The sequence below is a fragment of the Manis pentadactyla genome, chromosome 7, assembly GCF_030020395.1.
Source record: "Manis pentadactyla isolate mManPen7 chromosome 7, mManPen7.hap1, whole genome shotgun sequence".
NCBI lineage: Eukaryota > Metazoa > Chordata > Mammalia > Pholidota > Manidae > Manis > Manis pentadactyla.
In genome coordinates, this window is record NC_080025.1 from 128,512,766 (window position 1) to 128,537,723 (window position 24,958).

At 42.1% G+C, this 24,958-nt stretch overlaps 2 protein-coding genes across 2 annotated transcripts in view; both read left to right on the plus strand.

The window, feature by feature from the left end:
* The first annotated feature begins 2,147 nt into the window (after positions 1–2,147).
* Positions 2,148–13,704, plus strand: LOC118924337 (collagen alpha-1(I) chain-like). Its single transcript, XM_057504979.1, has 4 exons — positions 2,148–2,155; positions 2,763–2,874; positions 10,078–11,562; positions 11,892–13,704. The coding sequence occupies exons 1-3, from the start codon at positions 2,148–2,150 to the stop codon at positions 10,771–10,773; spliced, it is 816 nt and encodes a 271-aa protein (XP_057360962.1). The 3' UTR covers positions 10,774–11,562; positions 11,892–13,704.
* Positions 13,705–14,101: 397 nt separating this feature from the next.
* The window catches only part of MKLN1 (muskelin 1), a 390,326-nt gene continuing 379,469 nt past the window's right edge, over positions 14,102–24,958 (plus strand). The window contains exon 1 of the mRNA XM_057504770.1: positions 14,102–14,280. The gene's annotated coding sequence lies outside the window, so the exon portion shown is untranslated. The remainder of the gene's footprint in view (positions 14,281–24,958) is intronic.

Consider the following 24,958-nt stretch of genomic DNA (forward strand, 5'->3'; position numbering starts at 1 on the left):
CTGGCAGAATGCCATTTGGCACAAAATTCAAACTTCATCTGAAACCTATGTGAATGCCTACTTAAATATCCCAAGGACTTTGGGAGGCTAAACATTTCACGTATATTTTCCATTCAACATGGAATATGCTCCATAAGCGTATTGAACTCTTTATAAACAGTTTGTACCAGCACGGAACCTTATCAGAGTAAAACTGGCCTTTGGGAAAAAGGCAGAAGGGAAGAAAAACAGAAGAAACAGACAAGAACCCAAAAAGAAAAAAAAGAAGGAAACTGAGAGGGTAAAGAACGTGGAAAGAAAAGGGAATAAACAAGGAGGAGAGGACTGGCCCAAACTGGCTTGTCAATCTCCGGGGGCCATGTTGTACCAACATCCCACCAAACTTCCAGAGAGATTCCGGACATCTTGAAAGTGTTTGTTTTCTTTTGTTTAATTTTGGACAGAAGGTTTGCCCAGAGAGGCCATTTTTCCTTGTGCCTACTCCTAGATGCCATGTCAAAACAAAGGTTAGTAGAATTCCAACCTACGAAACGTTAACACAGAAAGAGCTACAATCCAAAATACACTACACTTTTTAACTGGGTGTGGATAAAATAAGAGCTCCTGTGGCCAGGATTCTCACCTGGCCCTGGTTGACTAGCTCACTGCACACCTGTGGGCAATACATGGCTGTTGATTCTATATAAAGAGCTCTGCCCAGTGCTCTGGGCGTGACACGGTGGCAGGGCTGCAAGGCTGCAGGAGAACAGAGGCATGAGTGGTGGCAGCGCCGAGGACAGAGGCCCAGAGGACAGCTGTGCAGGACAGCTGTGCAGGGCTGAGAAGCCCAGAGGCAGAGACTGGCTTGCTGCATGCAAGCTTGCTCTGAGTGAACAAGATTTTAGTGACTGACCTGCCACCGTGGAAATAAAGTTGGCAAGAACCCTTTTACACCAAGAACGTTTTACTGTCATTTCTTTGATCACATTGAATCCAATGTGAACTTGCTCAGGGCTGAAACCCATTGGCAAGACACTGGGAATGTCCAGGACTGACCTGTTCCTCATGAGTAATCTTTCCAGAGCTTAGATCTCTTAACTCCAGAATAGCACAATGATCCAAAAAGATGTTTTAGCAAGTAGTGTGTATTTATACAATTGCAATTCTGTGCTTCCAAACAGCTGGTACCCTCCAAAGATAACAAGGAGAGTCCAAAGGAGGGCACTTCCGAACAGACTCTCAGGTGCCACTGCAGTCATCCTTAAGCAAGGACTTTCCTGGGTTAAGGAGCTGGGGCCACCAGACACGCAGAACGGGCCTGGGCTATCCTGCCACCATCACATCCCCTGCAAATGCAAATGCTCTTCATCGAGGATAAGGCATGATTTCTTACATGGGTAATCATTTAAAAAATCTCTTTAAAGCAAATCTGTTGTTGGGATGTTTCTGTTGTTTAGAATCTCAAATGATCTTCTACTTTTGGAAAATATTCGGCAAATAAAATGAAATGGCTAAATAGGGCGTTGATTCATTAAGCCTATAATATAAACTCCTTGTTCCAAACTGCTAGTTAGGTAGTAAGAGAGACATATGGCAAAGAGCAAAACTCCTTTGTTCTTTTTCAGAATAATTCAATTAGTAGCAGAAGAAATCTTAATTTCAAACCCCTTAAAAGTGGGAGAAAGAGATTTTCATATCTTTTACCATGAAAATAGGAAAAGCCTACAAACATAGCAAGCACAGTTCACTTTTCACTAAAAGGCATAAAATAGACCATAGATTTCAAAGACAAAATTCAAGGAAAGGCTATGAATGGCATTTTATTAAAAAATGTTTCACTTGTTGCTATCAATCACCTGCATTTTTAGGCAATAATCACTAAAAGTTAAAGAGTTATCACAAATTTTTGTGGGATAGAGCCTATTAAAGTCGGTATTATTAAATTCTGAAAAGCTAAAAAATAGGAAAAGCTGAAGGAATATGAGTGACACTAAGGACAAAGCTGATTAAATAAGTGTTCCTAGCATCATAGAAATGATTCTCTCTGAAAACAAAGAAACAAGAACAGATAATCACAGATTTTTTAGAAAATGGACAGTATGTGCAATGAATGCATGATGCACCAATATAAAAGCTGAGAGCAAAGCCAAGTATCAGCAACCTTGGTAATGAACAGGTAAGTAGCTTGGTATAGTTGTGAACATTACAGAAAGATTCAGTACTAACAGAAACTCCCCTAGAAATAGGAAATATCACTCAAGGTCACAGGCTATGTACAATTTTGCAAGGGAAAGAACTGAAGCAGCATTTTTTAAGAGTTGTTCAAGAATTAATAGAAGAAATAAGCAGGTTCCCAGAAACTCTCCAAGTAGTCTAAATACCACCAACAAAGATGTCTTAGAAGCTCAGTGCCTCCATCATGGAGACGAGAAGCAGCAGTTATCTTCCAAATCAGGGTCAAAACCTTTCCAAAGTGAGTGTTCAGGTTAAATTTTCTGGTCTTCTATACATGTAGATAGCTCAAGTATGGAGAACAGCGCCCTTGAGGCCCCCCACCACTATCTCCTAAAGGGAAAAGAGGGCCAGCCACACTGCTGACAGTCTAAAATCAGGAGTTCTGGATCTCCTGATCCTGGAACTCAAAGCAGTTTTGAGACCTACACTTTGAGACCAGTCTTGATTCACAACTATCTTTTGAAAAGCTGAAGTACTCCTGTCAGGGTTTACAGTCACAGCCTTTTAGGACCAGGAACACCTTACTCCACCAACCCCTCATTTTACAGATGTGCAGCCTATGGCACGGACCTGGACACTCACCCAGGGTTCTGTCGCTGGTGGGAACTTAAACCCAGTGGAACGAATATAAAGCACCAAGCACAGTATCCAAAGAGCCAGGTACCCACCAATCATTATTATAGTTAGTAGCACTACTCTCCCTCAGTACTCCTTCCACCAACCTAAATAAGATCAGCCATAGCACAGAAAGAGACCCGACAGGAAATGGGAGAAGAGGAAAATGTTGGGGAAGGACCGTACAGGAAATGGTCCTCCACAGAGGTGCTTTGGCCAACCAGAAGTCATCATGAGAGGCTAGATGCCTGGCTGTGAGAGAAACAGAAACGTCAGAAGTTGGAAGAAATGAACCTCAAAAGATGTCACAGGGTAAACAAAGCTGGATACTGCCAAGTGCTAGTGTGGTTAAATACAAGATAAAGTACTAAGTGTCTTAACTTGCTACAGCACAGGAGGCTTTTAAAAGGTCCTGAAGAAAGTGGAGAGATGTGGGGAGGTGAATCACAAAGCAGCCCCTCTCTTCCTCCAGCTGCTCAATGGAAGCTGGTCCATGGGCCATCCCCAGCACTCCTGTCACAGACTGCGAACCCCGCCACAAACAATCAAGTCTAAAAAATTCAAAACAGTTGCACAGATTTAGTTAAGGAGATTATGTTACAGACACTTGAGTCAAGAAATGACTGCATATCTGAGTAGCAAATCGCAGGCAGTTCTCTCCAAAGAAATAAACAGATCAAAATCTAAGGCCATATCCCTGAAATACAGATAAGTCTAAAATCAATTATATGGATGCTAAATCAACTCTAAAATTTAAGGTTTAGCCATTTCATAAAAGCAGTTAGAAAAAAGAAAATAGAAAATAGTGCTATACAAGCATAAGGAATATAGTCAAGATATTGTAACAGCCTGGTAGGGTGATAGCTGGAACCTAGAATTATGTATATAAATGTTCTACCACTGTGTTGTACACTTGAAACTCATGTAATGTAATACTGTGTGTCAACTACCCTTCAATAAAAAATAAAAAATAAAAAAAATAAAAATAAAAAAAAAAAAAAAAGAAAATAGTGCTATACAAATGACTTGTTTCCTAATTCATAAAACACACCCAGTAAGAAACATCACTCGTACCTTCCAGAAATTTGATTTAAACTAGTTAGCAATCATAAAGCAATCTAAAAAAGTAAGCACTGCAGGGACTTTGGAAAGGCATTTGATGATAAGTCAAATAATAGCATCTGGTGGTATTTTGGGCATTCACAGGAAATAAAAAGGAAAACTCATTAATTTATTTTCCAACAAATAAGTCTGTGCTATTAACTAGTCTTGACATACATAGAAAAAGTTTTAGGACATTTAAACACTTTATTCTTTTCATTTTTACCCTCCCATTCCCTACTTCTCACCCTTTTCTTTTTTGTTTCCTTGTCTCAAAAACCTTCCTACTCTTTCTTCTCTAATAAATTCACTCACATTAGAATGTATAGTCAAACCTCACTTCAAGTCACCTCAAACCTTGAGTCCATCTGACTCTTCATATCTGGGAGTCTAATTTAATCTGGAATGCTTCCAGAGCACCACCTGTTAGCAAGTCTTGGCATCTCCATGAACCCCTTGCCTAAAGTACTCCCCCCACCCGCCCCCACCCACCCCATCTCCCTACCCCAAGGAAAAATGAACACACACTCTGGGTGAGAACAGTGTGCTTGCTTTGCAAGAGGAGCTTTAAGAAACCTCCTAGTACTACTCCACTGCCTTCCTAGCAGATTACAAACCCAGAGCCCCTTCATTTAGAAACTGCAAAGCCTCCATTGTTCCCCCAAGTCCTCAAAATAGGGAAGAGCCGTGCCCTGACTTAATCTTCATCCCCCTGATGGGCATCTCCTTATTGCAACCATGACTCATCTATAAGACAGTTATCTTGAGAAGTCCAGGCTAATGTTATCAGTTTACTAAGGACCCAAACTCACAGTTTTAACTAGGCATAGAACAATGTCTCATAAAAATCATTTCATTTTAGTGAGCTCACAATTATGCAATGTGCTGCATCATTCCCTGTAGTTGTTTATTTAAACGGATTTGGTTAGACTTGATACAACATTAAGGTTTAAGGAGCAGCAGGTTTGTCATTTAATAACATCAGAAACATTTCAATTTAATTTAACTGGAGACTTCCATTAGGTAGAAATAACCAATCTAAGTTTTAACAGAGCCAAAGGTTTTGCAAAATACATGGAATTCTCAAGAAACTCTAAAAATAAAATTAATTTAATCCATTTCAAAATTTTACAAGTCAGTTTGCCACACAGCAATCTTTACATGATGTAAAAATTGTAGACATCAAAGGATAGGTGTTGTAACTGAAAAGGGGGAAAAAACAGGAATAGAATCAAAGAATTTTGAAGGGATTATCTAATCCAATGGTTCCCAAAATGTAGTCATCTGACCAGCAACACGCGCATCACCTGGAAACTTGTAAGAAATGCAGATTATCAGGACCACCCGAGACCTAATGAGTCAGAAATTTGGGCTGTGGTCCAGCAATCTTAGTTTTAACAAGCACTCTGTGATTCTGATACTACTCTGAAGTTTGAAAACCAGTGATCCACTCCAATCACTCTACTGATGAGAAAGAAATGAAGCTGGCAGCTTCCTTCAATTCTTATATCAAGTTAATGACCAAGGTCACGAGAGACAGTTCTCAATAAACCTTCAATATGATTCTTAAACTACACACCTGAATCCAAGTAGTCCCAGAGGACTAATACATCTCTAGGCCAAATATATCTTGATCTACTGCAGCATGAATTCTTGTATCATTACTATATAGTTAGGCAGACAAATGTTTTTGTTTTGAGTAACTTACATTTAATACCTAAAAAGAGGCTTCACATTTTGACCTCTCCAAAGAAACAATATCTCCAATCACACAGGGCTTTTTGCTTGGTTTGCTGGGGTTAACTTATACTGCTAATAGCAGTGGTGGGTTTCTTCTGTTACGGTTCTTTGAGTTTGGTTTTGAGGGCAACAGCAGGAATTTATAGGACATATGGTTGATAGTTTGTTTTTGGTTTTGAGGCTTCCTCCCACCACTACCACCGCCTAAGAGATTTACATCACAGGCATCTGAAGAGGAATCAAAGTATTAAGAGGCCAGAAATTGCTAAAAGAGAAAGTAACAGCATCACCTCCCCACCCAAAAAAAAAACTTCACATTTCATCCTGGAATGTATTGTATGATTTCTTTTTTAAACAACAAAATTTTTTTTTCAATTACATTTTACTGATTCTAATATAAAATTCATTTTCATTTGTAGAACACCATAATGGCAGAATAGGAAGCTAGCCTGCATCCTAGGAACAAGGACAGGTGTATAAACCCAGCCACACATACCACCACAAGGGAGGGAAGTCTGACGCATAGCAATCAGAGTAGATTTCACATCATTTTCTACAAGTTCTAGACCACATACTGGGCTGCGTCATTAGCCTACCAATACAGCATCTACCACATGAAATGAAATTTACAATTTTTAGCCTCAGGGCTCTCCTTCCTGAACAGATGTTTGATGTATATCATACCTTTTAATAAAAGTATTTCAAAGTCTAGTAGTGGTTATCTGCACAACTAAACATCTGGTTCTATTTGCATTTTTAAATATCCTCTTTGAGAAGTTTGTAACTTGGGTGCTAAGATTACATTACCACAGACTGAGATTTAGAGGTCTAGGAAAGAAATGTTTTCATTCCTGCTTCTCATATTGAAGCTTTTTCTCAATGTCATGCCATGCTAGAGATATTTTCAGTCCTCTTTTCAGGCTCCATTAACATATATGATAACCTCAGATTCCACAAACCCAATTCTCTAACTAACATAGTTCAGTGCATGAGTTTTATTTCTCTTAAGAATCACAAGTGCATTAAACAATAGGAACAACTACTTCAAGTTGATTCACACTTCCAAGTCTCTCTGTAGGACCTGAGCACCAAATCCCCTTGTGATTTTATTTTAATTGGTCATAAAATAGGGGTAACAATTCCTGCCACTTATCTTACAGGAAAGAAATCAAAGTCACTGAGCTAACAATATTCCTATTGGAGAGACTGCATTCCTTGGAACAACTATAAATTCAGCATAGTTACTAATACCTCCTCTGAAGTTCTAAAGTATACCCTCTGAAGAGGGGGCTAAATTGAACATTTGTTCATTCATCAAATATTTACAAACAAATATTTATGAGTGTCAGGCACTGGTATGAGACACTGGGAATACAATGGCCAGCAAGACAAATGCATACATCTTAGAGCACTGTTGATTAAGATTATGGGATTTCCTTTTAGTTCATACACCAAGGGCTCAAATCCATTTGATTTGTTAACTAATTCTTTATAGTCAGAATTACTCATAATCATTCCACTCTGCTCATAAAGAAGGGAGACCTCATGAACTACATGAAAAGCTTACAGAACACACAAATGCTCTATTTAATATGGAGGCCTCACATTGGTCAAAAATATCACCCAGTAAACACATTAGAATCTATGAACTGGAAGCACAGTGTTAAGCCCTAAAAAATGAATCAAAAGATTGTTTCAAGGCAGAATACCTTAATGTAAATGTTCACCTGTCAAATACAAGGCTTACAATATAAGCAAATCCTCTTTAATTGTGCCATTTCAATACAGTAGGCACCAGCCACCATGGCTATTCACATCAATTAGAAATTCAGTTCCAAAGTCACACTATCCATTTAAAGTGATCAATAGCCTCAAGTGGCTAGTGACTATTACTTGTAAGTCATTACAAGTATATCATTATAAAGCATTTCTTTCATCTCAAAAAGTGCTATGGGACAGTGCTGCTGTACGAATGCCACTATAATACTAAATCTGAAAATTACAACAGAATAAAATGTGAAGAATCTGTACTCTGATATGGCATATAAAAACGTATGCCCACCAGTAATGCAATGCCATTTTTTTCTTCCCAATTAAGCTGAAAATTGATACTGTTGAGCATCTCTCCCAATGTATGTAAGTATGGAGGAAAATTCACGCTGTCCAATAGACCAACTGAAATTGAAATTGGGGAACAAGTGAAAAACTGACTCAATTTTGCCCCTTCCTTCCTATTCCTTTTACGAGAATGTGCTAGTAGTGTTCTGTAGTCTTTGTGCAAGATGTGTGCTTTTAGCTTAGTAGCTAGTAGCAGAGGAGATGAGGACAGTTAAGAATGAAGATGGGTAACACGAGCAAACACCAACACAAACAATGTAACTAAAATTCAATTTGGACACGTTAAGCGCCTACTGTGTGCCAATCATACCCAGATAAATCACCACCATTCCCCCACTTTGATGAGCTCTATTTGGTAAGGGTGTCCACTGTGTAAACAAAAACAGTATGATACGCTGTGATTAATGCACTGAGACAAGTATGTAGAACACAAACAGGTGACACAAGGAAGGCATTTTTAAATGTTTTCTGAGGAGAAATCACAGGAAACTTCCTAGGCAGAGCCGTGCAAAGGAATCACAACTGGTTGGCAATGCTGGAGGAAAAGTGTATTTGGTGCTCACAGGGATGGGGGTGATAATGAAGGGAGGGAAGTTATTCCCATGCCCGACTGCAGATACTCACATTTATGTCAAGCTTGCTTTGGTAGGTCTATAAACTTTCTTCACCAAAACTGCAAGCAACATTAAAACAAATCTCGAACTTGATAAGCAATGTGCCTATGGCTGCCACACAGCTAAAAATATTAAATAGTAGAAATATAGACATTTCTTTGTAACACAGTACCACTTAATAATACAAATTGGTCACATAAATATAGTAATTGGAATCTTTTGTTTGCAGGGAAAAGCCTTTGTTTTCTGTGAGTTTTATTTGGAATATCCTTAGAGTATATCAATGAACACATTTTCAAAACAAATGGATTACCCTCACATCTAAATATTCCACTAAGAGCTTATATGACCTGAAGGCAAATGAAATAAAACAAAGAAGGGGGATGCAGAAGCAACGCTTCTGTGCTCCAGACCAAAGTAGTTATTTACCTTACAAATTTTCTTGGCAGAACTTCTGCTAGTCTGCGTATTACCTTGCACTTTCAGCTACATCCAGTTTATGACCACCAAAATTGTATCGTGCTTAACAACCTAAAGGACTCTTGTGGCTGCTTATGTAAATCCTTGGAAATACCTGCATCTTCTGGACTCTTCACTGTACATGTATATGTTCAAGTTTCAAAACAACTTTCATGGAATCTGTCCTCTTCAAATGACTGGGATCCTGTCTGTCTTCATAATAAACTTCTTGAAAACGTTATTAGCTTGCAGGCCTTAACAAATTCACCAAGTGACTCTCCCCCCCTTTAAAAACTTCCAAGATAAAAATACATATGTAAAGATATGCATATAAGCTCGCTGGCCGGTAGGCAAACATACAGTTATTCCTATAAACCCAATCTTGTGGCCCTCAGGTAAAGACCTATTTCCAATGCAGCACGTATGTATAATGGCTGGAAGTAGGGTTCTGGAGTCAGCCTCCTGAGTTTACTAGTCAGGGACGGTCACTGACCAACATTTAACCTCCTGAGCTTCAGTTTTCCAGCAATAAAATGGGGATAACAACGTTTCATCAAGCATATCCTTGTCTGCATAGACACGATGCTGGTACACAGTGACCCATCTAAAGGCAAATACACTTGCTATTTTTACTTCTTCGTCCTTAAAGATGGATGTTTTCACATCTATTCCATCAAGCTGGCTACCTCTGTAAATTCTCCCCCTCACTGCATCAAAAATACTTTGGTGGGGTTTTCTTTAATACATTATGTCCAGGCCTTATTTGGATTTGGGTTCAACTGACTTGGACATCAGAGTTCTTTTTAAAGGTCTCCAGTTCCTTACAATGTGCAGCCAGGATTAAGAATCACATATAGGTTTTTATATGCCCACAAGGATACACACACAGGTAGTATCTGTTGGATTTCTGACCGGATAGGCGCAGGCGGGCCTCCTGGCCTGGATGGAAAGCCTCATCCTAGAGGTCGAGACCGAGAACTCCCAAGTGCGGTGGGATTTACACCCACGTCCGTATACCGCTTACCGCAGACCAGTTCCCACGAACTCCACCAGGTGCGGCCTTGACACTATGGGCGCTGGATAACTGTCCCGGACCCACGCCCCCTAGCCGTTCTCCTCGCAGCCCCCGCGGGCGCCGGACGCCTGCGTCACCGCGCCCTCGCCTCCCGCGCCCCAGCCCCCTCCCGCCCACGACACGTGACTCGACACGCGCCAGCTGCACGCGGGCTCCATCAAAACAAAAACACAGGAGGCCGGCCGGCAGGGCGGCGGCGGGGGCGCGCGGAGGCGGCAGGGTGCGGGCGCGCCCCCGCGCCATTGCCCAGCGCCGTGGCCGCGCCTCCGCCGCCCCGGGCGCTACCGGCCGCGCGCCCCGGCAGGCCGGGGGCGGGAGGGCAGAGGGCGCCACCCTGTTTACAGCCTTAGCTCCCGGCAGGAGACCCCGCCTGGTAACGGTCTCCCGGGAGCGGACCCTGGAGTGCGCACCACCCGCGGCCCTGCGTGGAAGGAGCCCAGCTCCAGGCCTGTTCGGAATAGAACCGTCGCCACGGCTCTAGGGTCGAGCTCGCACGAGTCTCCGCTCCTCCAGCGCCCACCGCCCACGGCTGTATCGTGTCAGCCCCCGTCACGACTCCGCTACGCACTTCGCTCCCACCTTTCAGCTCCGGCGCTTCCGCAGACCATCCTCACGTGGCCGCTCCCCCCTGCCAGGGCACTCCCCGGCAAGGGCTGCGCTAAGGGGTCCCGGCGTGCTCGCCCCTCGTGGGACGTAACCCCTCTCGGGCCACCCCACCCACAGACTCCGCCCGGGCCTAGGGGCGGGCGGGGCGCGGGAACCACGAGCTGTCAGAAGCCTAGTTTTCCACATGACGAAGCTCCTTCACTCAAACATCCCCACTCACCCTCAGCCTAGTTTCAAGCTGAATCACGCTTAAAACGAGAGAGGAGTGTTAAGTTTTCTTCCTAATTAGCAAAAAAAAAAAAAAAAAAGACCCAGCTGTACTCATCCACTAGCTTTAGGCTCCCCACGTCGTCCCACCAAATACAGACTTAATAGAAATGCCCACCGCACACCTGCTACGTAACCTGCTCTCTGGAAACCTGGCGACCCATCCAGCCTGGGCCTGGGGTGGGACGAGAGCGATACCATCCGGTACCCTAAAGTATGGGAATGAGAGGGACAGGCATCCCCCCACCGGGAGCGCTGTCCGCCTGTTTCCCCAGCTTCAGTGCAATCCAAGGCATCCTTCGTCCCTCCAGGCGAAAAGAGGGAGGCAGCCAAAGGCTGGAGTGCCCGCGGTGTTTTTCCCTTTGAGAACCCAGACGCGGCGTCCTCGATAAGCACCCCCGAGCCCGCTGCCTTATTTCAGGTGGACAGCAAAGGTGGGGTAGGTGGGAGAAACAAGAGGGTGCTCTCTAGATTCGGGACGTTGCTCTCCGCAGAGTGAAGAGGTGGGATCTCGAAATGGAAACAGTCTCCCCCCCTCACCCCCCCTCCTCCTCTTCTGTTTACCTCAAGTTTGAATTTTATCTGCGCAACATTAGCTGGAATGCGGACATTGAAACACACACACACACACACACACACACACGCTCAACCCGGCAGCAGCTCCGGAGGAGCCATGTGGCATCAGGCCACCTCAAAGGGGAAAAAAGTGCTCTTAGCAACACAAACATGGCGAAATCGCCTCTGCATTCCAGAGTAACGCCACCACCCCTACCTTCGCTGGGCAGCTCCCCAACAGCCCGGCCGTGACCTGCGGCCCCCTTCCGGGGGGAGGCGAGGAGCCCCAGGGAGTCCGAGGGTGGGACCGAGGGGCGTGCGAAAGAGGAAATAAGAGTCTACGGTGGAAATATTTCTGCTGGACCGTCAGAGCCATCCGCCTCGCTTCAATCACCTCGGGAGGTCTAAACGGAGAACAAAATTCCCATCCCTACGTCCCGCCTGGCCGGCTTTCCCCACCCTCCAGAACTTACCTTAGGGCTGAACACGCGCAGCTGCTTAAGTCCCTTTCTCTTTCCTTCTTCCAGAGCGAGACGCAAGGGGGGAAATGATGCACATCTATATTTGTGGAGCATATTCTTCTAGAATTTCCCTTCGATCATCACGAGGAGCGACGGCGGCCCCGGAGACAGGTGCAGTGCTGGCCGAGGCAGCCGGCTAAAAGTTGCTCCCTTCGGGTGGCGGCGGATCCCCGGCCGGGCCTGAGGACCCCGGCTCCCTGCCCCCCGGTGTCGCCCCCTTCTCCGCCCGGCTGCTGCGTGCGGCTCCGCAGCAGGGGAGGTGGCGTAGTTTCTCTTCCTCCCACCTCTTCTCACTCACTTGTTTTCGTAGCCGTGGGCTCCCTAATGCTTTCCTCTCCACAATGTTGTTTCATTATATCATGTCCATCATGTGACACCGGAGAGGCCTCTCTATGGAAACTTAAAGGGGCTCCCACGTGACTGCAGCCGCAACGGCAGCAGCGGCGGGACTGGCGGCGGCTGCGCCCCGTACCACCCACCGAGAGCCCCTCGCGGCGCCGAGCCGGGAGCCGCAGCATCCGGGAGCCGCGGCGTCGGTGCGTGCGTGGGGCCTGCGCTCCGTACAGAGCGCCCAGAGCAGAAGGCGCGTCCTCGAGTCCTTAAGTCACTGAGCCCACGCTCTGCTAACTGACATTTCGTGGCTCCTACTTTATTTTCCCCAAGAGCAATGAGTTTTCTATCAAGTCTGATTAATTTTTACAAAGTTAAAAAGAAAAACTGGATGCGTTCCTCTGCGAGTTCCGCCAGCTCTTGCGTAGAGCAGAAATGACAAAACAATAACAACAGAAATAGCATCAGGCATTTGATACATAATTACCATCACCACCAGCTTTAAAGCTTTCTGGAATCACATTCCTCCGGTAACTGTTGATGATGCTTGCAGGAGGCAAAATGCAATGCAGTTTTTCTCTTCCGCAGCTATATTAGGGCTTTGTTGCTGACAACAGTAAAAAGTTGTTTGTGTCAGGAAGTGAGGTACGAAGATACGACCTAGAAGGTACAGACAAAACCAAAGTGGCAGTTTTTGCTTTACTTTTCTGACCACATTCTTTAAAATGGTGAGAAGCAGCTGGTTTGCTGTAAAATGCATAGAAATATGTTTGGTGGAAAAATAAACACATTTTCCCCTTAATCATACCATACATGCTAGACACTAGACATATCTATTCATATATATGTGCATATAGAGGGAAATAAAAGCATGTGCATTTTTGCGTTATTTTGAACCAAAAATTTTGTCATGATTTCTAGCACTTAACCGAAGCATTTAACAAGCACTTTGAAAGACTAAAGTCCAGTAATGCGTGGAAACCAGCATCAGTTTTGAGTGCTCTCCCTATTATTGAATCACTACCCCTCTATGGGCTTATGCCATAAATCACACTTCTCAGCCTTTAAAGTTTTTGTGGACTATGGAGATTTTATCCTGTACATCCAAGCTAAATAGCTATTTCTATGCTTTAGTTCATGTATTTCCACTTACAAGGAAAACTCCCTGTTTGGACTGACAGAATTAAAAACTGCGCAGGAAACTGGAGTAGGATAGAAAATTACCCTTCCTTTGGCTTTGCCTTGACTCTCTTTCCAGTTTACCTCATCAGCCATGATGAGTGATCTCCACTACATCCCTTATAATGCCATAATGTCCCCCAATTTTTACCTTCCTCTCTACTGCCCAATTCTTGGATCCTTTCCCCTGTTCTACCCTTGTCTCCTAATCCAGCATCTGTGTCTCCTGGGTACTTAGCTCAGGCCCCCCAAAATACTCCCTCCCAGTTCTCCTTCCCCTACAGCCCTCTTCCCCCCATCCTCCCTCCCCTTCCCAGCTGTGTCGGTCTCCCTTCTCAGCAACTCTACCTCCTTACCTCTCTTTGACCTCCTTTATTCTCCTTCAGGGCCTGGCCCTTGACTTCTCGGCCTCTTCTTCCCCTTCTTTACCTGCAGTGTCCTGCCCCTACTGGGGTCTCCTTCACACCCTTCTCTCTGGTCCCATCCCTTCTGACGCCAAACCCCAGCATTCCTCAACGGCTCGGCCTGGTCGCCTTTAGCCTGATTTTGTTCCTGTGCCCCTGGCTGGAAGAGGAGTGTGAGGTGTAAGTGGGGGCAAGAACCCCCCTCGACGGTGGCCCCTGCCTCGCCCCCCTCTTCCCCGCCCCTCCCGAGTCCCGGTTGCGGCGCTTCCTGGGCGGATGGTTGGGACTTGCTGCAGCAGCGGCGGTTCTGCTGTGTCATGCAAGAAGGAGGCGGCGGCGGCGGCCGGAGCTGGAGGGGGAGGAGGGGAGGAACCTGATCTCTCCGGTAGCGAAGGGCTGGAGGCAAACACCGAGCTCCCCCAGAGCCGCCCGGGAGCTGGGAGGGCTCCGCTACCCCGAGGGGCCCTCCCCGCGGGCAGATGGTAAGTGGGGCGGCGCAGGTGGTCGCCTTGGGAAGGGCGCGCTCTGGGGGGTTAGGCGGGAGGCGGGGAGATCTAGGAGCCACCCCGGCCAAACTGAGGGAGCTCAGTGTCTGAAGGGGACCCAGGCCGTAATAAGGATGACCAGCCAAACGCAGCAATAATTACCATTCGAATAACCCCCGCAATTGAGCCAGGCTACAGAGAGCATCCCGAACCTAACACGGAGCTAGAGGCAATGAGTCAGGATTCGAGAACCATCGTCCCATCAGCCCTGGCGCTTTAGAGTACATCCAGAGTAGCAAAAGTCAACCTGCACCATATTCCTATAACCTGGCTACGCTTTATGGGTTGTCCGTTTAAAACTAGGGAAGGGGATGGAAACCTGCCCAGCCTCACTTTAGCCACGAAAATAATGGTCTTGGTCAGTGGCCTCGGATAATCAGCCTCTGGTGCAATTAAACAATCAATAGGAAAAACAGGTTCAATCCGCTCACCCCCCGCCCATCCTTACCCAGGCACCTTCCAGGATAATATATTCTGCTTAAAGGAGAAAGAAAACAACGTGTTCTATTCAGTCTCTGCCCCACACAAACGGTCCACCCGTTATCACCCCATATTCTGATTGTGATTCAATATGGATGAGGAGACTGCCTTAAACTCGAAACAATTTCTCCTCCGTGGCCGTTTACCCGTAGGGGATTCAGAAACTGAACTGAGAGCAACGAGCGTAGGGGCAGTCTAGGCACAAGCTAACTAATACTTTTACCTGAATACAATTCTCAGAACGGCTTTTTAAAAAAATTCCTTTCCATTTTGCTCCTGAAAATTTCAAAGCACTTTCTGAAATCTCTCTCTTTTTTTTTTTAATGTCAGTCATACGTTTAGAAGGGGTTGGTGGGATTAACTGAAAAGCTAATGACTATCTCAAAAGCACATGCTGTTGCTAGGGAACTCAAGCTCATCCTGCTCTCTAATCACTAGCAGGTTAGGTGGAAATCAAACTTCTCAGGGTGTTAGTAAAATGAATGGCATTTGGTTAAAGGCGTTCTTGCTTGTGTTGTAGCATCCTGGACTTTTATCGATTGCCTCACACCCACATATCTTGTTTTCCTAATTTGATTTCTGTATTTGCGTCACTGCCAGGGACACGCAGACTAGACCAGTCAGGTTCACTTCCTGTTTCTCAGAACTGGTTTATATTTGGTCTCCGTGTACTAGCTGGTAAAGCATTATCAAACTGATCCTCTTGAAGAAATCTGTGCTTTCCATGAAAACAAATTATCCCAATTAAATTCTAATTCCCATGGAAATCATCATCATTTGAGGAATAAAATAAACTGCCAGTTGCCATTTGAGGAAAATAAAAACTTTTTGAAATGTAAAGCCTGGTAAAATCCATCATCTTTATTTATTTTACCCAGAATCCTCATTTCTCAGCATTAGAATTAAAACAAACTCAAGTAAAGAGTATATTTAAGTATGATATTTCTAAAATGAAGCTCAAAAAAATACACATTGAAGCTGGGAAAATCATAAGGCATTGAATTGAATGGAATCCGGGCCCCAGAAGCACAAATAAGCTTGGGTTAGCACTGGGGCACTCAGAGAAGAATGTGATTACAGGGCTCTACTGCAAAGAAGAGCCCATCACTTTGTGAACTAATGTCACTTTTACTAATTCCCCTATGTCCCTGGAAAAGACAGGTTTGTTTTTTGTTTTCACTTCCTTCCTCTTTATAACAGGTATATCACATAGGCAATATCATAAAGATAAGTAATATATAAATAGGTGGGTTCTGATGCAGATAATGTGTTTAGATGGAAAACAGAGAGTACATGGAGGAAAGAACATCTGAGTATCAGAAAATTTGCTCCCACTTCTGTAGGCTGGATGACCTTGGGCAAAAGCCACTACAGGTCTTATGCCAGTTTTCTCATGAGAGCTTAACAAATGCTGCATTACAGATCGCTAAGGTTCCTTGCATTTACAAAATTATGTGATATATTGAACTCATTACATAAAAATTTCTATTTTAACTGGATTTTACAATGTTAACCTTTAACAGTGAAACTTTAGTACCTATCCATAGAGATCTTGGGGGAAAACAATAATGGGAAATGATTTGCTGTTGATGTATCATTTTTTAGTGTCATTTGCCAATCAAATAAAATCAACCTTACTTCCAATGTACTTACTCTCTGCGTGCTGGTATGGTGTTGCAAAGCAATAAGAGGTAGAAAGGATATAAAATTGTATAGAAAGGTCTTTCAGTCATTTTAGATTTAGTTAACCCAAAGTGTTTTGATGAGCAAAATGGTGGAATGATGAAGGGATATACAAGAAATAAATAATCAACTCAATCCCCATAGAGCTAATAATATATTTGTCTATATTTTAATTAGTGATAGGTAAATATATACCTATCACAGATTTTCAGAGTCTTCAGCTTTAAGGTACTAAGAAGTAGCATGAAGAAATGTGAGGTTTATGCCAAAGAGAAAGACCTGACTCTGAAAGCCAACTCTGCCACTTTATTTATGCATTATTGACTGCCTGCTATGTGTCAGGTAAGCACTGGGAAACCAAAATGAATAAATAAGACAGCTTGCTCCAAAGGACCCTATAGTATAATGAGGAGACAGATGAGTAACAGTTGATCACACAACAGTGAGTGACATATCAACAGGGGAGTTTACTGGAGAGTTACCTAACCCTGACTGGGCATACTTGGGTCCCTAACCAGAGACAATGAATTCAGAGATGAGTTCTCAAGGATAGGGAGAAGTAATCCAGACAAGTGGGAAAGTTTAAGAGAAATATAGTCCAGCCAAAGAAAGTACTATTATATAAAGTCCTGGAGGTCAAAGTACCCAGAGAGTTGAAGGTGAAGAACAGTGCCTAACAAATAGTAGATTCTCAGTAAATACGTTTTACAAACACCTGGCAGAAGTTATGAAGGACACACTCAGAAAGATCAGCAAGGTCTTGTATTGTGAAAAGTCTTGTATGTCTTCCAAAGCAGTTTTAATTTATCTTAAGGCCAATGAAGAACCACTGATGAATTTTAAGGAGCATAATGAGGTGGTCGAATGTCCATTTTAGAAATATCAGTCCCATTTGGAGAAATTATTAGTGTGAGTAACTATAAGTGGGAGACTAGTTAGGAAGTTGTTCTAGTGTTATATGAAAGAAATGAGGGGCATCTAAAAATTTAGCAAGAATGGAAATGGAGAGAAGGAAAGGATTCAAGAAATATTATGGACATAGAACCAACTGAATTTTATTATTGACTATATTGCAGTATTAAGGAATAGATTTATGTCTTAGGTAAATGGGAGGATGGTGGTACCATTCCCCAAAATGTGAACTTCAGAAGGAAAAAATAGGTTGAGGAGGGAAGGTAAGTAGCTTGATTTTAAATGTGGTTGAGTTTGAAATGTCCATGAGATATCAAAGTGAAGTTGTCTACTATGTAATTGAACAAGGTAGTCTGGAACTCAGGAGAGAGATCTATGCTGGAGTCACTGAAGTAAGTAATAGCCATGGAAGTAGATGAAATCCCCAAGAGAAGAGGTAGAGAGTAAGAAGAAAAGAGGACTTAACTGGAACCCTGTGAAATGCCATCATTCAAAAGGCAGGGCGGGGAAAAGGTGCGGAAACAAAAACAAAGGGAGAACTCCAGAGAGAGGTAGGACAACCAGGAACTAGTTAGTTTCAGAGAAGCCAAGGGAGGAAATGTCAACAGTATTAAATGCTAGAGAAAGGTCAAGAAAAATGAGAGCTGAAAAGCCCTTGGATTTAACAGGGAGGTCATTGTTGTGTTAGCAAGGAGTTTATTGGGATAATGGGGATAGTAACAGATTGCAGTGGACTGAGTAGATGGGAGTAGAAGTAGATAGAGGAAGTTCTTTTGGATAACAAGGACTGAAGGGAAAGGAAGGAAGGAAATTAAAGGTATTGGGAAAAGAGTACAGTCATAGTCTGTGTGATGAAGGCTGCACAGGAAAAGAAGGAAAGAATACAGTAATACAGTAATACAAAACTGTTGATTGTTTCAGCCTTGTCTTTCAAATTAAATATCATCACCATCCACCAATTACTTAGGCCAAAAAGCATGTAGCTATTCACTATTTTTCTCTCTTCCTTAGTTCTCACATCCAATAAATATGTCCAATAAAGAATTCAGGTCAACTCAACCTCCAAAACATTTCCCAAATCTATCTTTTTCTATCTCCACTGCCACCACCCTAGTACAAACACTATCTTCTGGTCTTCTATAATAGTTCTAATTCTATAATAGTTCTACTTTTCCTGCTTCCACTCTTTCCCCTATTCTCCACAGCATGGCTAAAGTGGCATAAATCATACAACACAAATCATATCATATCATGTCATACCACTTCCTAGAGTCCTTCCATGTCTTCTGATGACACTTAAAGTCCAGACTCCTTTGTGGGCCTACGGAACCTTATGTGGCAAACCCGGACTACTTCTTCAGTCTTGTTTCCTCTGACATTCTCCCAACTCCACACTGGGCTTTTTTTCTATTTCTCAAACACATTGAACTTGCTCTTCTTTTAAAGCACTTACCCCAGATAATCCCTTTTCCTGGAACACTCTTTTGGTCATTCCAATCTCTATTTAAATGTCACCTCCTCAAAGAGGACCTTCCTGACCACCCTTATGAAAATATTCTTCTCTGCCCACCTTCATAACCATTCCTATGTATTTTTTTTCATAGTAGTAAAACTTTATTACTAATTGTTTTCATTGCTTATGTTTGAGAATCCCTCTAAAATGTAAAACCCATAAGGATTCCTGGAACATAATAGGCACTTAAAAATGTTCATTGGATGTTTATAGAAGGAAAAAGAGAGGAGCAATAGATTATTATGAGTTAAAGGCATCACGGATCAGAGCCTGATGTGGTTGAGGAATGGCCAGTGATAGTGGATTACTAGGTTTTTAAGATTCCAGAAGTGGAGGAGTTACCAGCTATGTGACCTGGAAATTCCCATTCTTTGAGCTTCACTTTGTGGTTAATAATAATATATGCCTTATAGGGTTGTTAGGAAAATTAAATTTAATAATGTGAGTATAGGTATAAGGCAGTTTTGTCAAACTATTTTCAGGAAGTCAGGACTTCTATGAATTAATTCATAACCTCTAGATGTGAGTTCTTCATGTGGGCTCCTCTATAATGGAGGTAACATTACGTGATTACTTATTATTAGGAAAAAAAATTGGCTACATTGTGACTTTAAAAAAATACTAGAATACCTGAAAATGAGCATTTTTCCCACTGCAACAGCCTGAATAAAGTCATTTCCTATAATATATATATACATATATATGAGGATACCTGAAAGAATCTGGAAATTAGATTATTTATGCAGAAATCAAAGCACTCCTACAAATCAATAAGAAAAACATAAAAAACCCTGGAAAACTGGGCAAAGCATATAAAAAACAGACTCTGGTCAAGGAAATACAAATAGATCTTAAAAATCTGTAAAAATTATCACCCTTTCACATAATGAGACATGCAAATTACAACTTCAATGAGATGTGTTTTTTACATGCCAGGTTGGCAATAATCAAAAAGTTAAGTAGCATACTTGGTTGCCTACGCTGGGAAGCAGGCACTTTTTGACATTGTCAGTAAGAGTGAAAGTTGGTACAACCTCTGTGGAGGGCAACCTGGCAGTATTTATGAAATTCTTAAGTATACAAAACCTTTGACCTAACAATTTCACTTTTCTATATTTATCCAGTGATATAATCACACTTTATATTGAAGGATGACTCTTCTAAGACCTTCACTGAAGCATTAATAATAGTAGGTAAAAACTGAAAACAGCCTACATGTCCATCAGTAGAGAATTGGTTAAATAAATCATGGGAACAGTTAAACAAGTGAATGGTAGGCAGCTGTTAAAATTTGTGAGGTAGTTCTAGGTAGATTGATGTGAAAAGATCTTCACAATATATTACTAAGTAAAAAAATTAAGATGAAGAATGACATGTATTTTGCTATTATTATTTCTTTTTAAAGACAATTTGTTATTTTTTTGTTTGTTTTGCTTGAAAAACATTACCTGTGAGAAGATAAAGTAGAGCAGGGCAAGAGCAGATGTGGAGAGACCAGTAGGGAAGGTGTTTCCGATTCACGTAAGAGAAGACTTCCCAGGCGAGGGTGGTGCATACACAGGAAGAGAAGTGACCAGAGTCAAGAGCTATTTTAAAGAACCTGATGAATGAATGGAAATGATGGATTATGGAGAGGGAGATTGTCATGGCTGACTTTGAGAGTTCTTCCAAAATTAGGTGCATAAACAGAGATGTCAATTTCTGAGATGGAGAATCCTGGGACAATAATGGGAAAATCAAAAGTTCTAAGTGGAGATGCATACTACAGACGTGTGATATGACTGAAGCTCAGAAGAGCTGCTGGAACTGGATTTACAGATTTGGGAGAAGATTGCCTAAGGAGGGTAGATAAAGTCAAAAGAAAAGCAGGCCCAGGACTAAACTCTAATCATTTAGAGATTGGATAGAAAAGAAAGAGCTGGAAATAGAAACCAAGAATCAGAAACTAGAAATATAAAACCAGGAGACTATGGGGCCAAAGAAACCAAGAGATGGAAATGTTAACAAGGATCAACTCATGTAAAACGTTGCCAAAAGGTCCAAGAAGCTTATTACAATGTGTTTCTCTCATAAACCCTAAGATTCTTGAAAGTTAGGATTATTTTATTTCTTTTTCTACCTTCATGGCTTGCTCTGTGTCTCACATATAATAAATGGTAAGTAAATTTTTGTTAAATTGGAGAGAGAGCCAATGATACAGAAAGAAAGACAGACAGAGATACAGAAAGACAATATAATATATCTTTGAGCCTCAAAAAAATAAGTAAGACATTCCCTTGAACTGTACTGCAAACCAAACTTGATCTTAGGAAAAATAAGGATATTCTCTCTTGCTTTTGCTTTTGCGCTAACACATTTTATTGAGCTCTCTCAGTGCCACATTGTTGAGATATTAAGTGCCTCCCCAAAACATTTTCATTAAGTAATAGTCACCTGTGTTTGGTCATTCTGAGTCATTTTTGTCTTTATTTAGGTCCTCGGCGATGACAAAAAGAGCAGTTTGCTTTTCCTCATCTGTCTGACTCCATCATACCACCTTGAATCAGTTGATAGAGTCTGGAGAATCCATTTTGATGCCACTACCGTTCTGTAATACATGATAAGCACTCATAAGGATGCCCAGCCCCAGTTTCCCATCAAGGAGAAAGATGACTTTTGGCAGGAAGAAATGTGTCACATCTTAGAGAAACCACTAGCTTCTCCGTCTGCTATTGTTTCTGTAGAAAGGTGCTAACTGCTTTCAGGAGACAGTATAGAGAACACAAAGGTTCTGACTTTGTCCTGAGAACATGGAAATCTTCTAAATAGCGAAACAGATGTAATGATCTTTTGAAATTGAAACTAAAACAATAGATGTAGTTTAAGCAATATTTAAAATGTTATGACATCCTGTATTATTTAGTTAGATTAGGGGTTTATAGAGAAAGCAAACTTTCTCTGTAAAGAGCCAAATGGAAAATATTTTAGGCTTTGGGGGCCATGCAGTCTTTGTCCCAACTATTCAACTCAGCCACTGTAGAGCAAAAGCAGTTATAGACAGTAAGTAAAGAATGACCATAGCTGTGTTCCAATTAAGCTTTAGTCATGGATACCGGGATTTGATTATCATGTAATTTTCACATGTCATGAAACATCACTCTTCTTTTGATCTTTTTCAGCGAACTAAAAAGGTGAAAACCGTTCTTGAAAATAAAAATGGAGTGGGTTTGATTTGGCTCGGGGACAGTACTTTGGCAACCTCTGATTTAGACAAACATGAAGATCATATCATGAGAAAGATTTTCAGATTTGGACTTGAAGAAAATAATCTGTTTAATATATAGCCCTTTAACTTAACTTCTCAAATTAATTTGAACCTATAAACACATTTGCCTACATCTGGTTTATTTGGAAATAAAGTATATCTCCTCAGTTCAGGATTTAACACTTCACTCCTTCTCTTCCTTGTAATGACTGCATATGCATGAATGTAGTATTTTTGTGGAGCAAACTGAAGAATTCCTACTACTTGACTTTGTAAATGCCCAAGCTAAGAAAGGACATAGTAATTCTAATCACATTTTAAGACTGCATTAATTCATTCCATAAGTACTTATTACATATGGCAGCACTGAGTGTTCAGGAGTTAGACATAAAAGAGGATAGAAGATAGATAGCTAGATAGGTAGATAGATGCACATGTAGGTGAAAAATCTAGTAGCTGATAGATGTCAATGAGAATTACCTGGATCTTTCACAGTATAAATGGAGTCATTTCAGCAACAGACAGGTAGTTAGACAAAACTAACTTTAAGTCTGAGCTCTTTGGTGTCCCAGACGTGTGACCTTGGGCTGATTACATAAACCATATAAGCTTTAGTTCCTTCTTTTTTAAAATGGGGATAATAATACCTACCTCTTGAGGTAGGAATTAAATAAGATAGTACGTAAATCAGTTAGCGTGGTTACCTAGCACAAGTTAGCAGTAAATGGTAGCTGTTGTATTATGCCAAAATGAAGGTATATAATTTGTTTGAAAGAAGCACACAATGGATACGGACAAACCTAAGGGTTGATACCTGGAAGGGAAGATTTGGGTGAAAATGAGAGCAGAAGTGACGAGCACACAGTAAAGCAGCTGGCTGGCTGGCTCACCTGTGCCTTGGCCTTCCCCAGGAACCAGCTGCTAGATTGTCTAAGGCCCTATAGATTCAGCTCCCTATCCTCCCTAATACTTAAGCACCATACTGAGGTGGGGAAAAGTGCATCATCAGTTTTAGCCCCTGCATCCTGACCTGCATTCAGCCAGGTCAGCTGTGAGCCTCAGATACCTGTAGATCCTCCTCTTAAGCCCTCCACTCTTGTGTTTATCCAATTCTGGGCTTCCACTTTGACCTCCAAACCTTCAGTCTCTGGTCATTCTGGCTTGTGTCCTGATCTTCCTGTAGACTTGGAACCCTCTCCTGAATCCTGGCCTTCTTTACTGTGACATCATTTAGCTTATCTGACCAGCCCTCTTCCCCAGAGACTCTGTTTTACTGCCCACATCCCTTTGGTAAACTGTGGTTACATGTACCTTACCTTTCATTCTGGACTGCTTAGTATTAATAGCTCCTTGAACTTCACCTTGGTTAGAGACACTGCTGCCTTAATCCAAACCAGCTTCTATATTCACAGTTCATGCCCTGGGGAGTATTCCCCAACCCAGCCTTGGCTCATGCTCTCTCTCCACTGTGTTGTCAACTAGTTCTAGCATGCCTTGTGATCCTGTTATGGCAACATCAATAATGCTTTCCCAATACAAATGACAAAATTATTGGTACAGGGGCACAATACAGTGGAATGCAGAACTTCACCATCTACTGACAAGTTTATTCTGCTGAAGAGCAAGCATCAAATGAAGTTGGCATGACTTAAATTTAAACTAATTGCTTATTGAAGAGATACTATCCTATGCTTAATTCTAACCAGCTAAGACGAATGTGTTGTGAAGTGGAAGTGACAGACAGCTTAAAATAAGTGACTACGGCATCCTTGAGTTTGTAATAGCCAGAGAAGGCAATTCTGCACTTGCTAACCTGACACAAAGAAGACTTAAGCCAAGTTAAGAAAAAATGTGGACATGCGGCACTATCTCGCCATGAACTAGGAAAGTGCAAGAGGAGTAAAATGAAATTTAAATTCGTGTAAAATCAGTGATTTCAGTGAAGAAAAGGGAGCATCAAAAAAAATCAATGTGGCTGTTCATGAAGCATTCTGATAAGCTTATACTTTTTAAAGGGCATGTACAAAAGGTAGGAAGAGACGTATATGACAAGGCCTCATTCGAAAGAAGGGCTCAGACCTGTGAAAATAATGCCAGATAGCTAATGTCCACAGACAACTCGGGTCCGGGGAAAATCCTGAAGACAATTAATGGTTTTCTTTGTTTATTACTTACGTTTATACTAAGAATAATAGTGAAGAAGGAGTAGTGCTATTGAATGGGGCAGACTAATATTAATAGTTGGCTGAAAAACAATCATTCAGCTAGAGCATTTCCTAGGTTCTAAGGTATAAGCCTTTTTCCCTACATTTTTAATATTTCGAAAATCAGAATGTATCTTCAATAGATATGTTTAACATAGCGTTTTTGGGGGAGGGCTCTAAACACAGTAATTAATGATGGTGCATCATACAATAAGTTAGTCTTGGAATAAAGGAAATATGGAATTTTATTCACTTAGCTCTGCTGGTATCAATCACACTCAGCAGACAAGGGGTCTACTTTGTGTTCTGAAAGTGGCAGTGCTGCTAGTGGCCACCAAAGGTGGGAGAGTCAGAAAGCAGTAGAGGCTACATTCAGAAGTTATTGCCCTATGGAAGGAGCAGAGGAGGGTGGGTGAGCACTACTGAGGAATGGAAGAGTAACAAATACTAGAGACAAGTCAGAGACCTGAGAGGAAAAGTGTGGTCAGAACCTCTAAAAAGGACTAAAAGGAGACCATTGCTGGCCCAAAGAAGCCAAGTCACCATAGGTGTGATAGGTGTGTCACAGAGGGGAGAAGG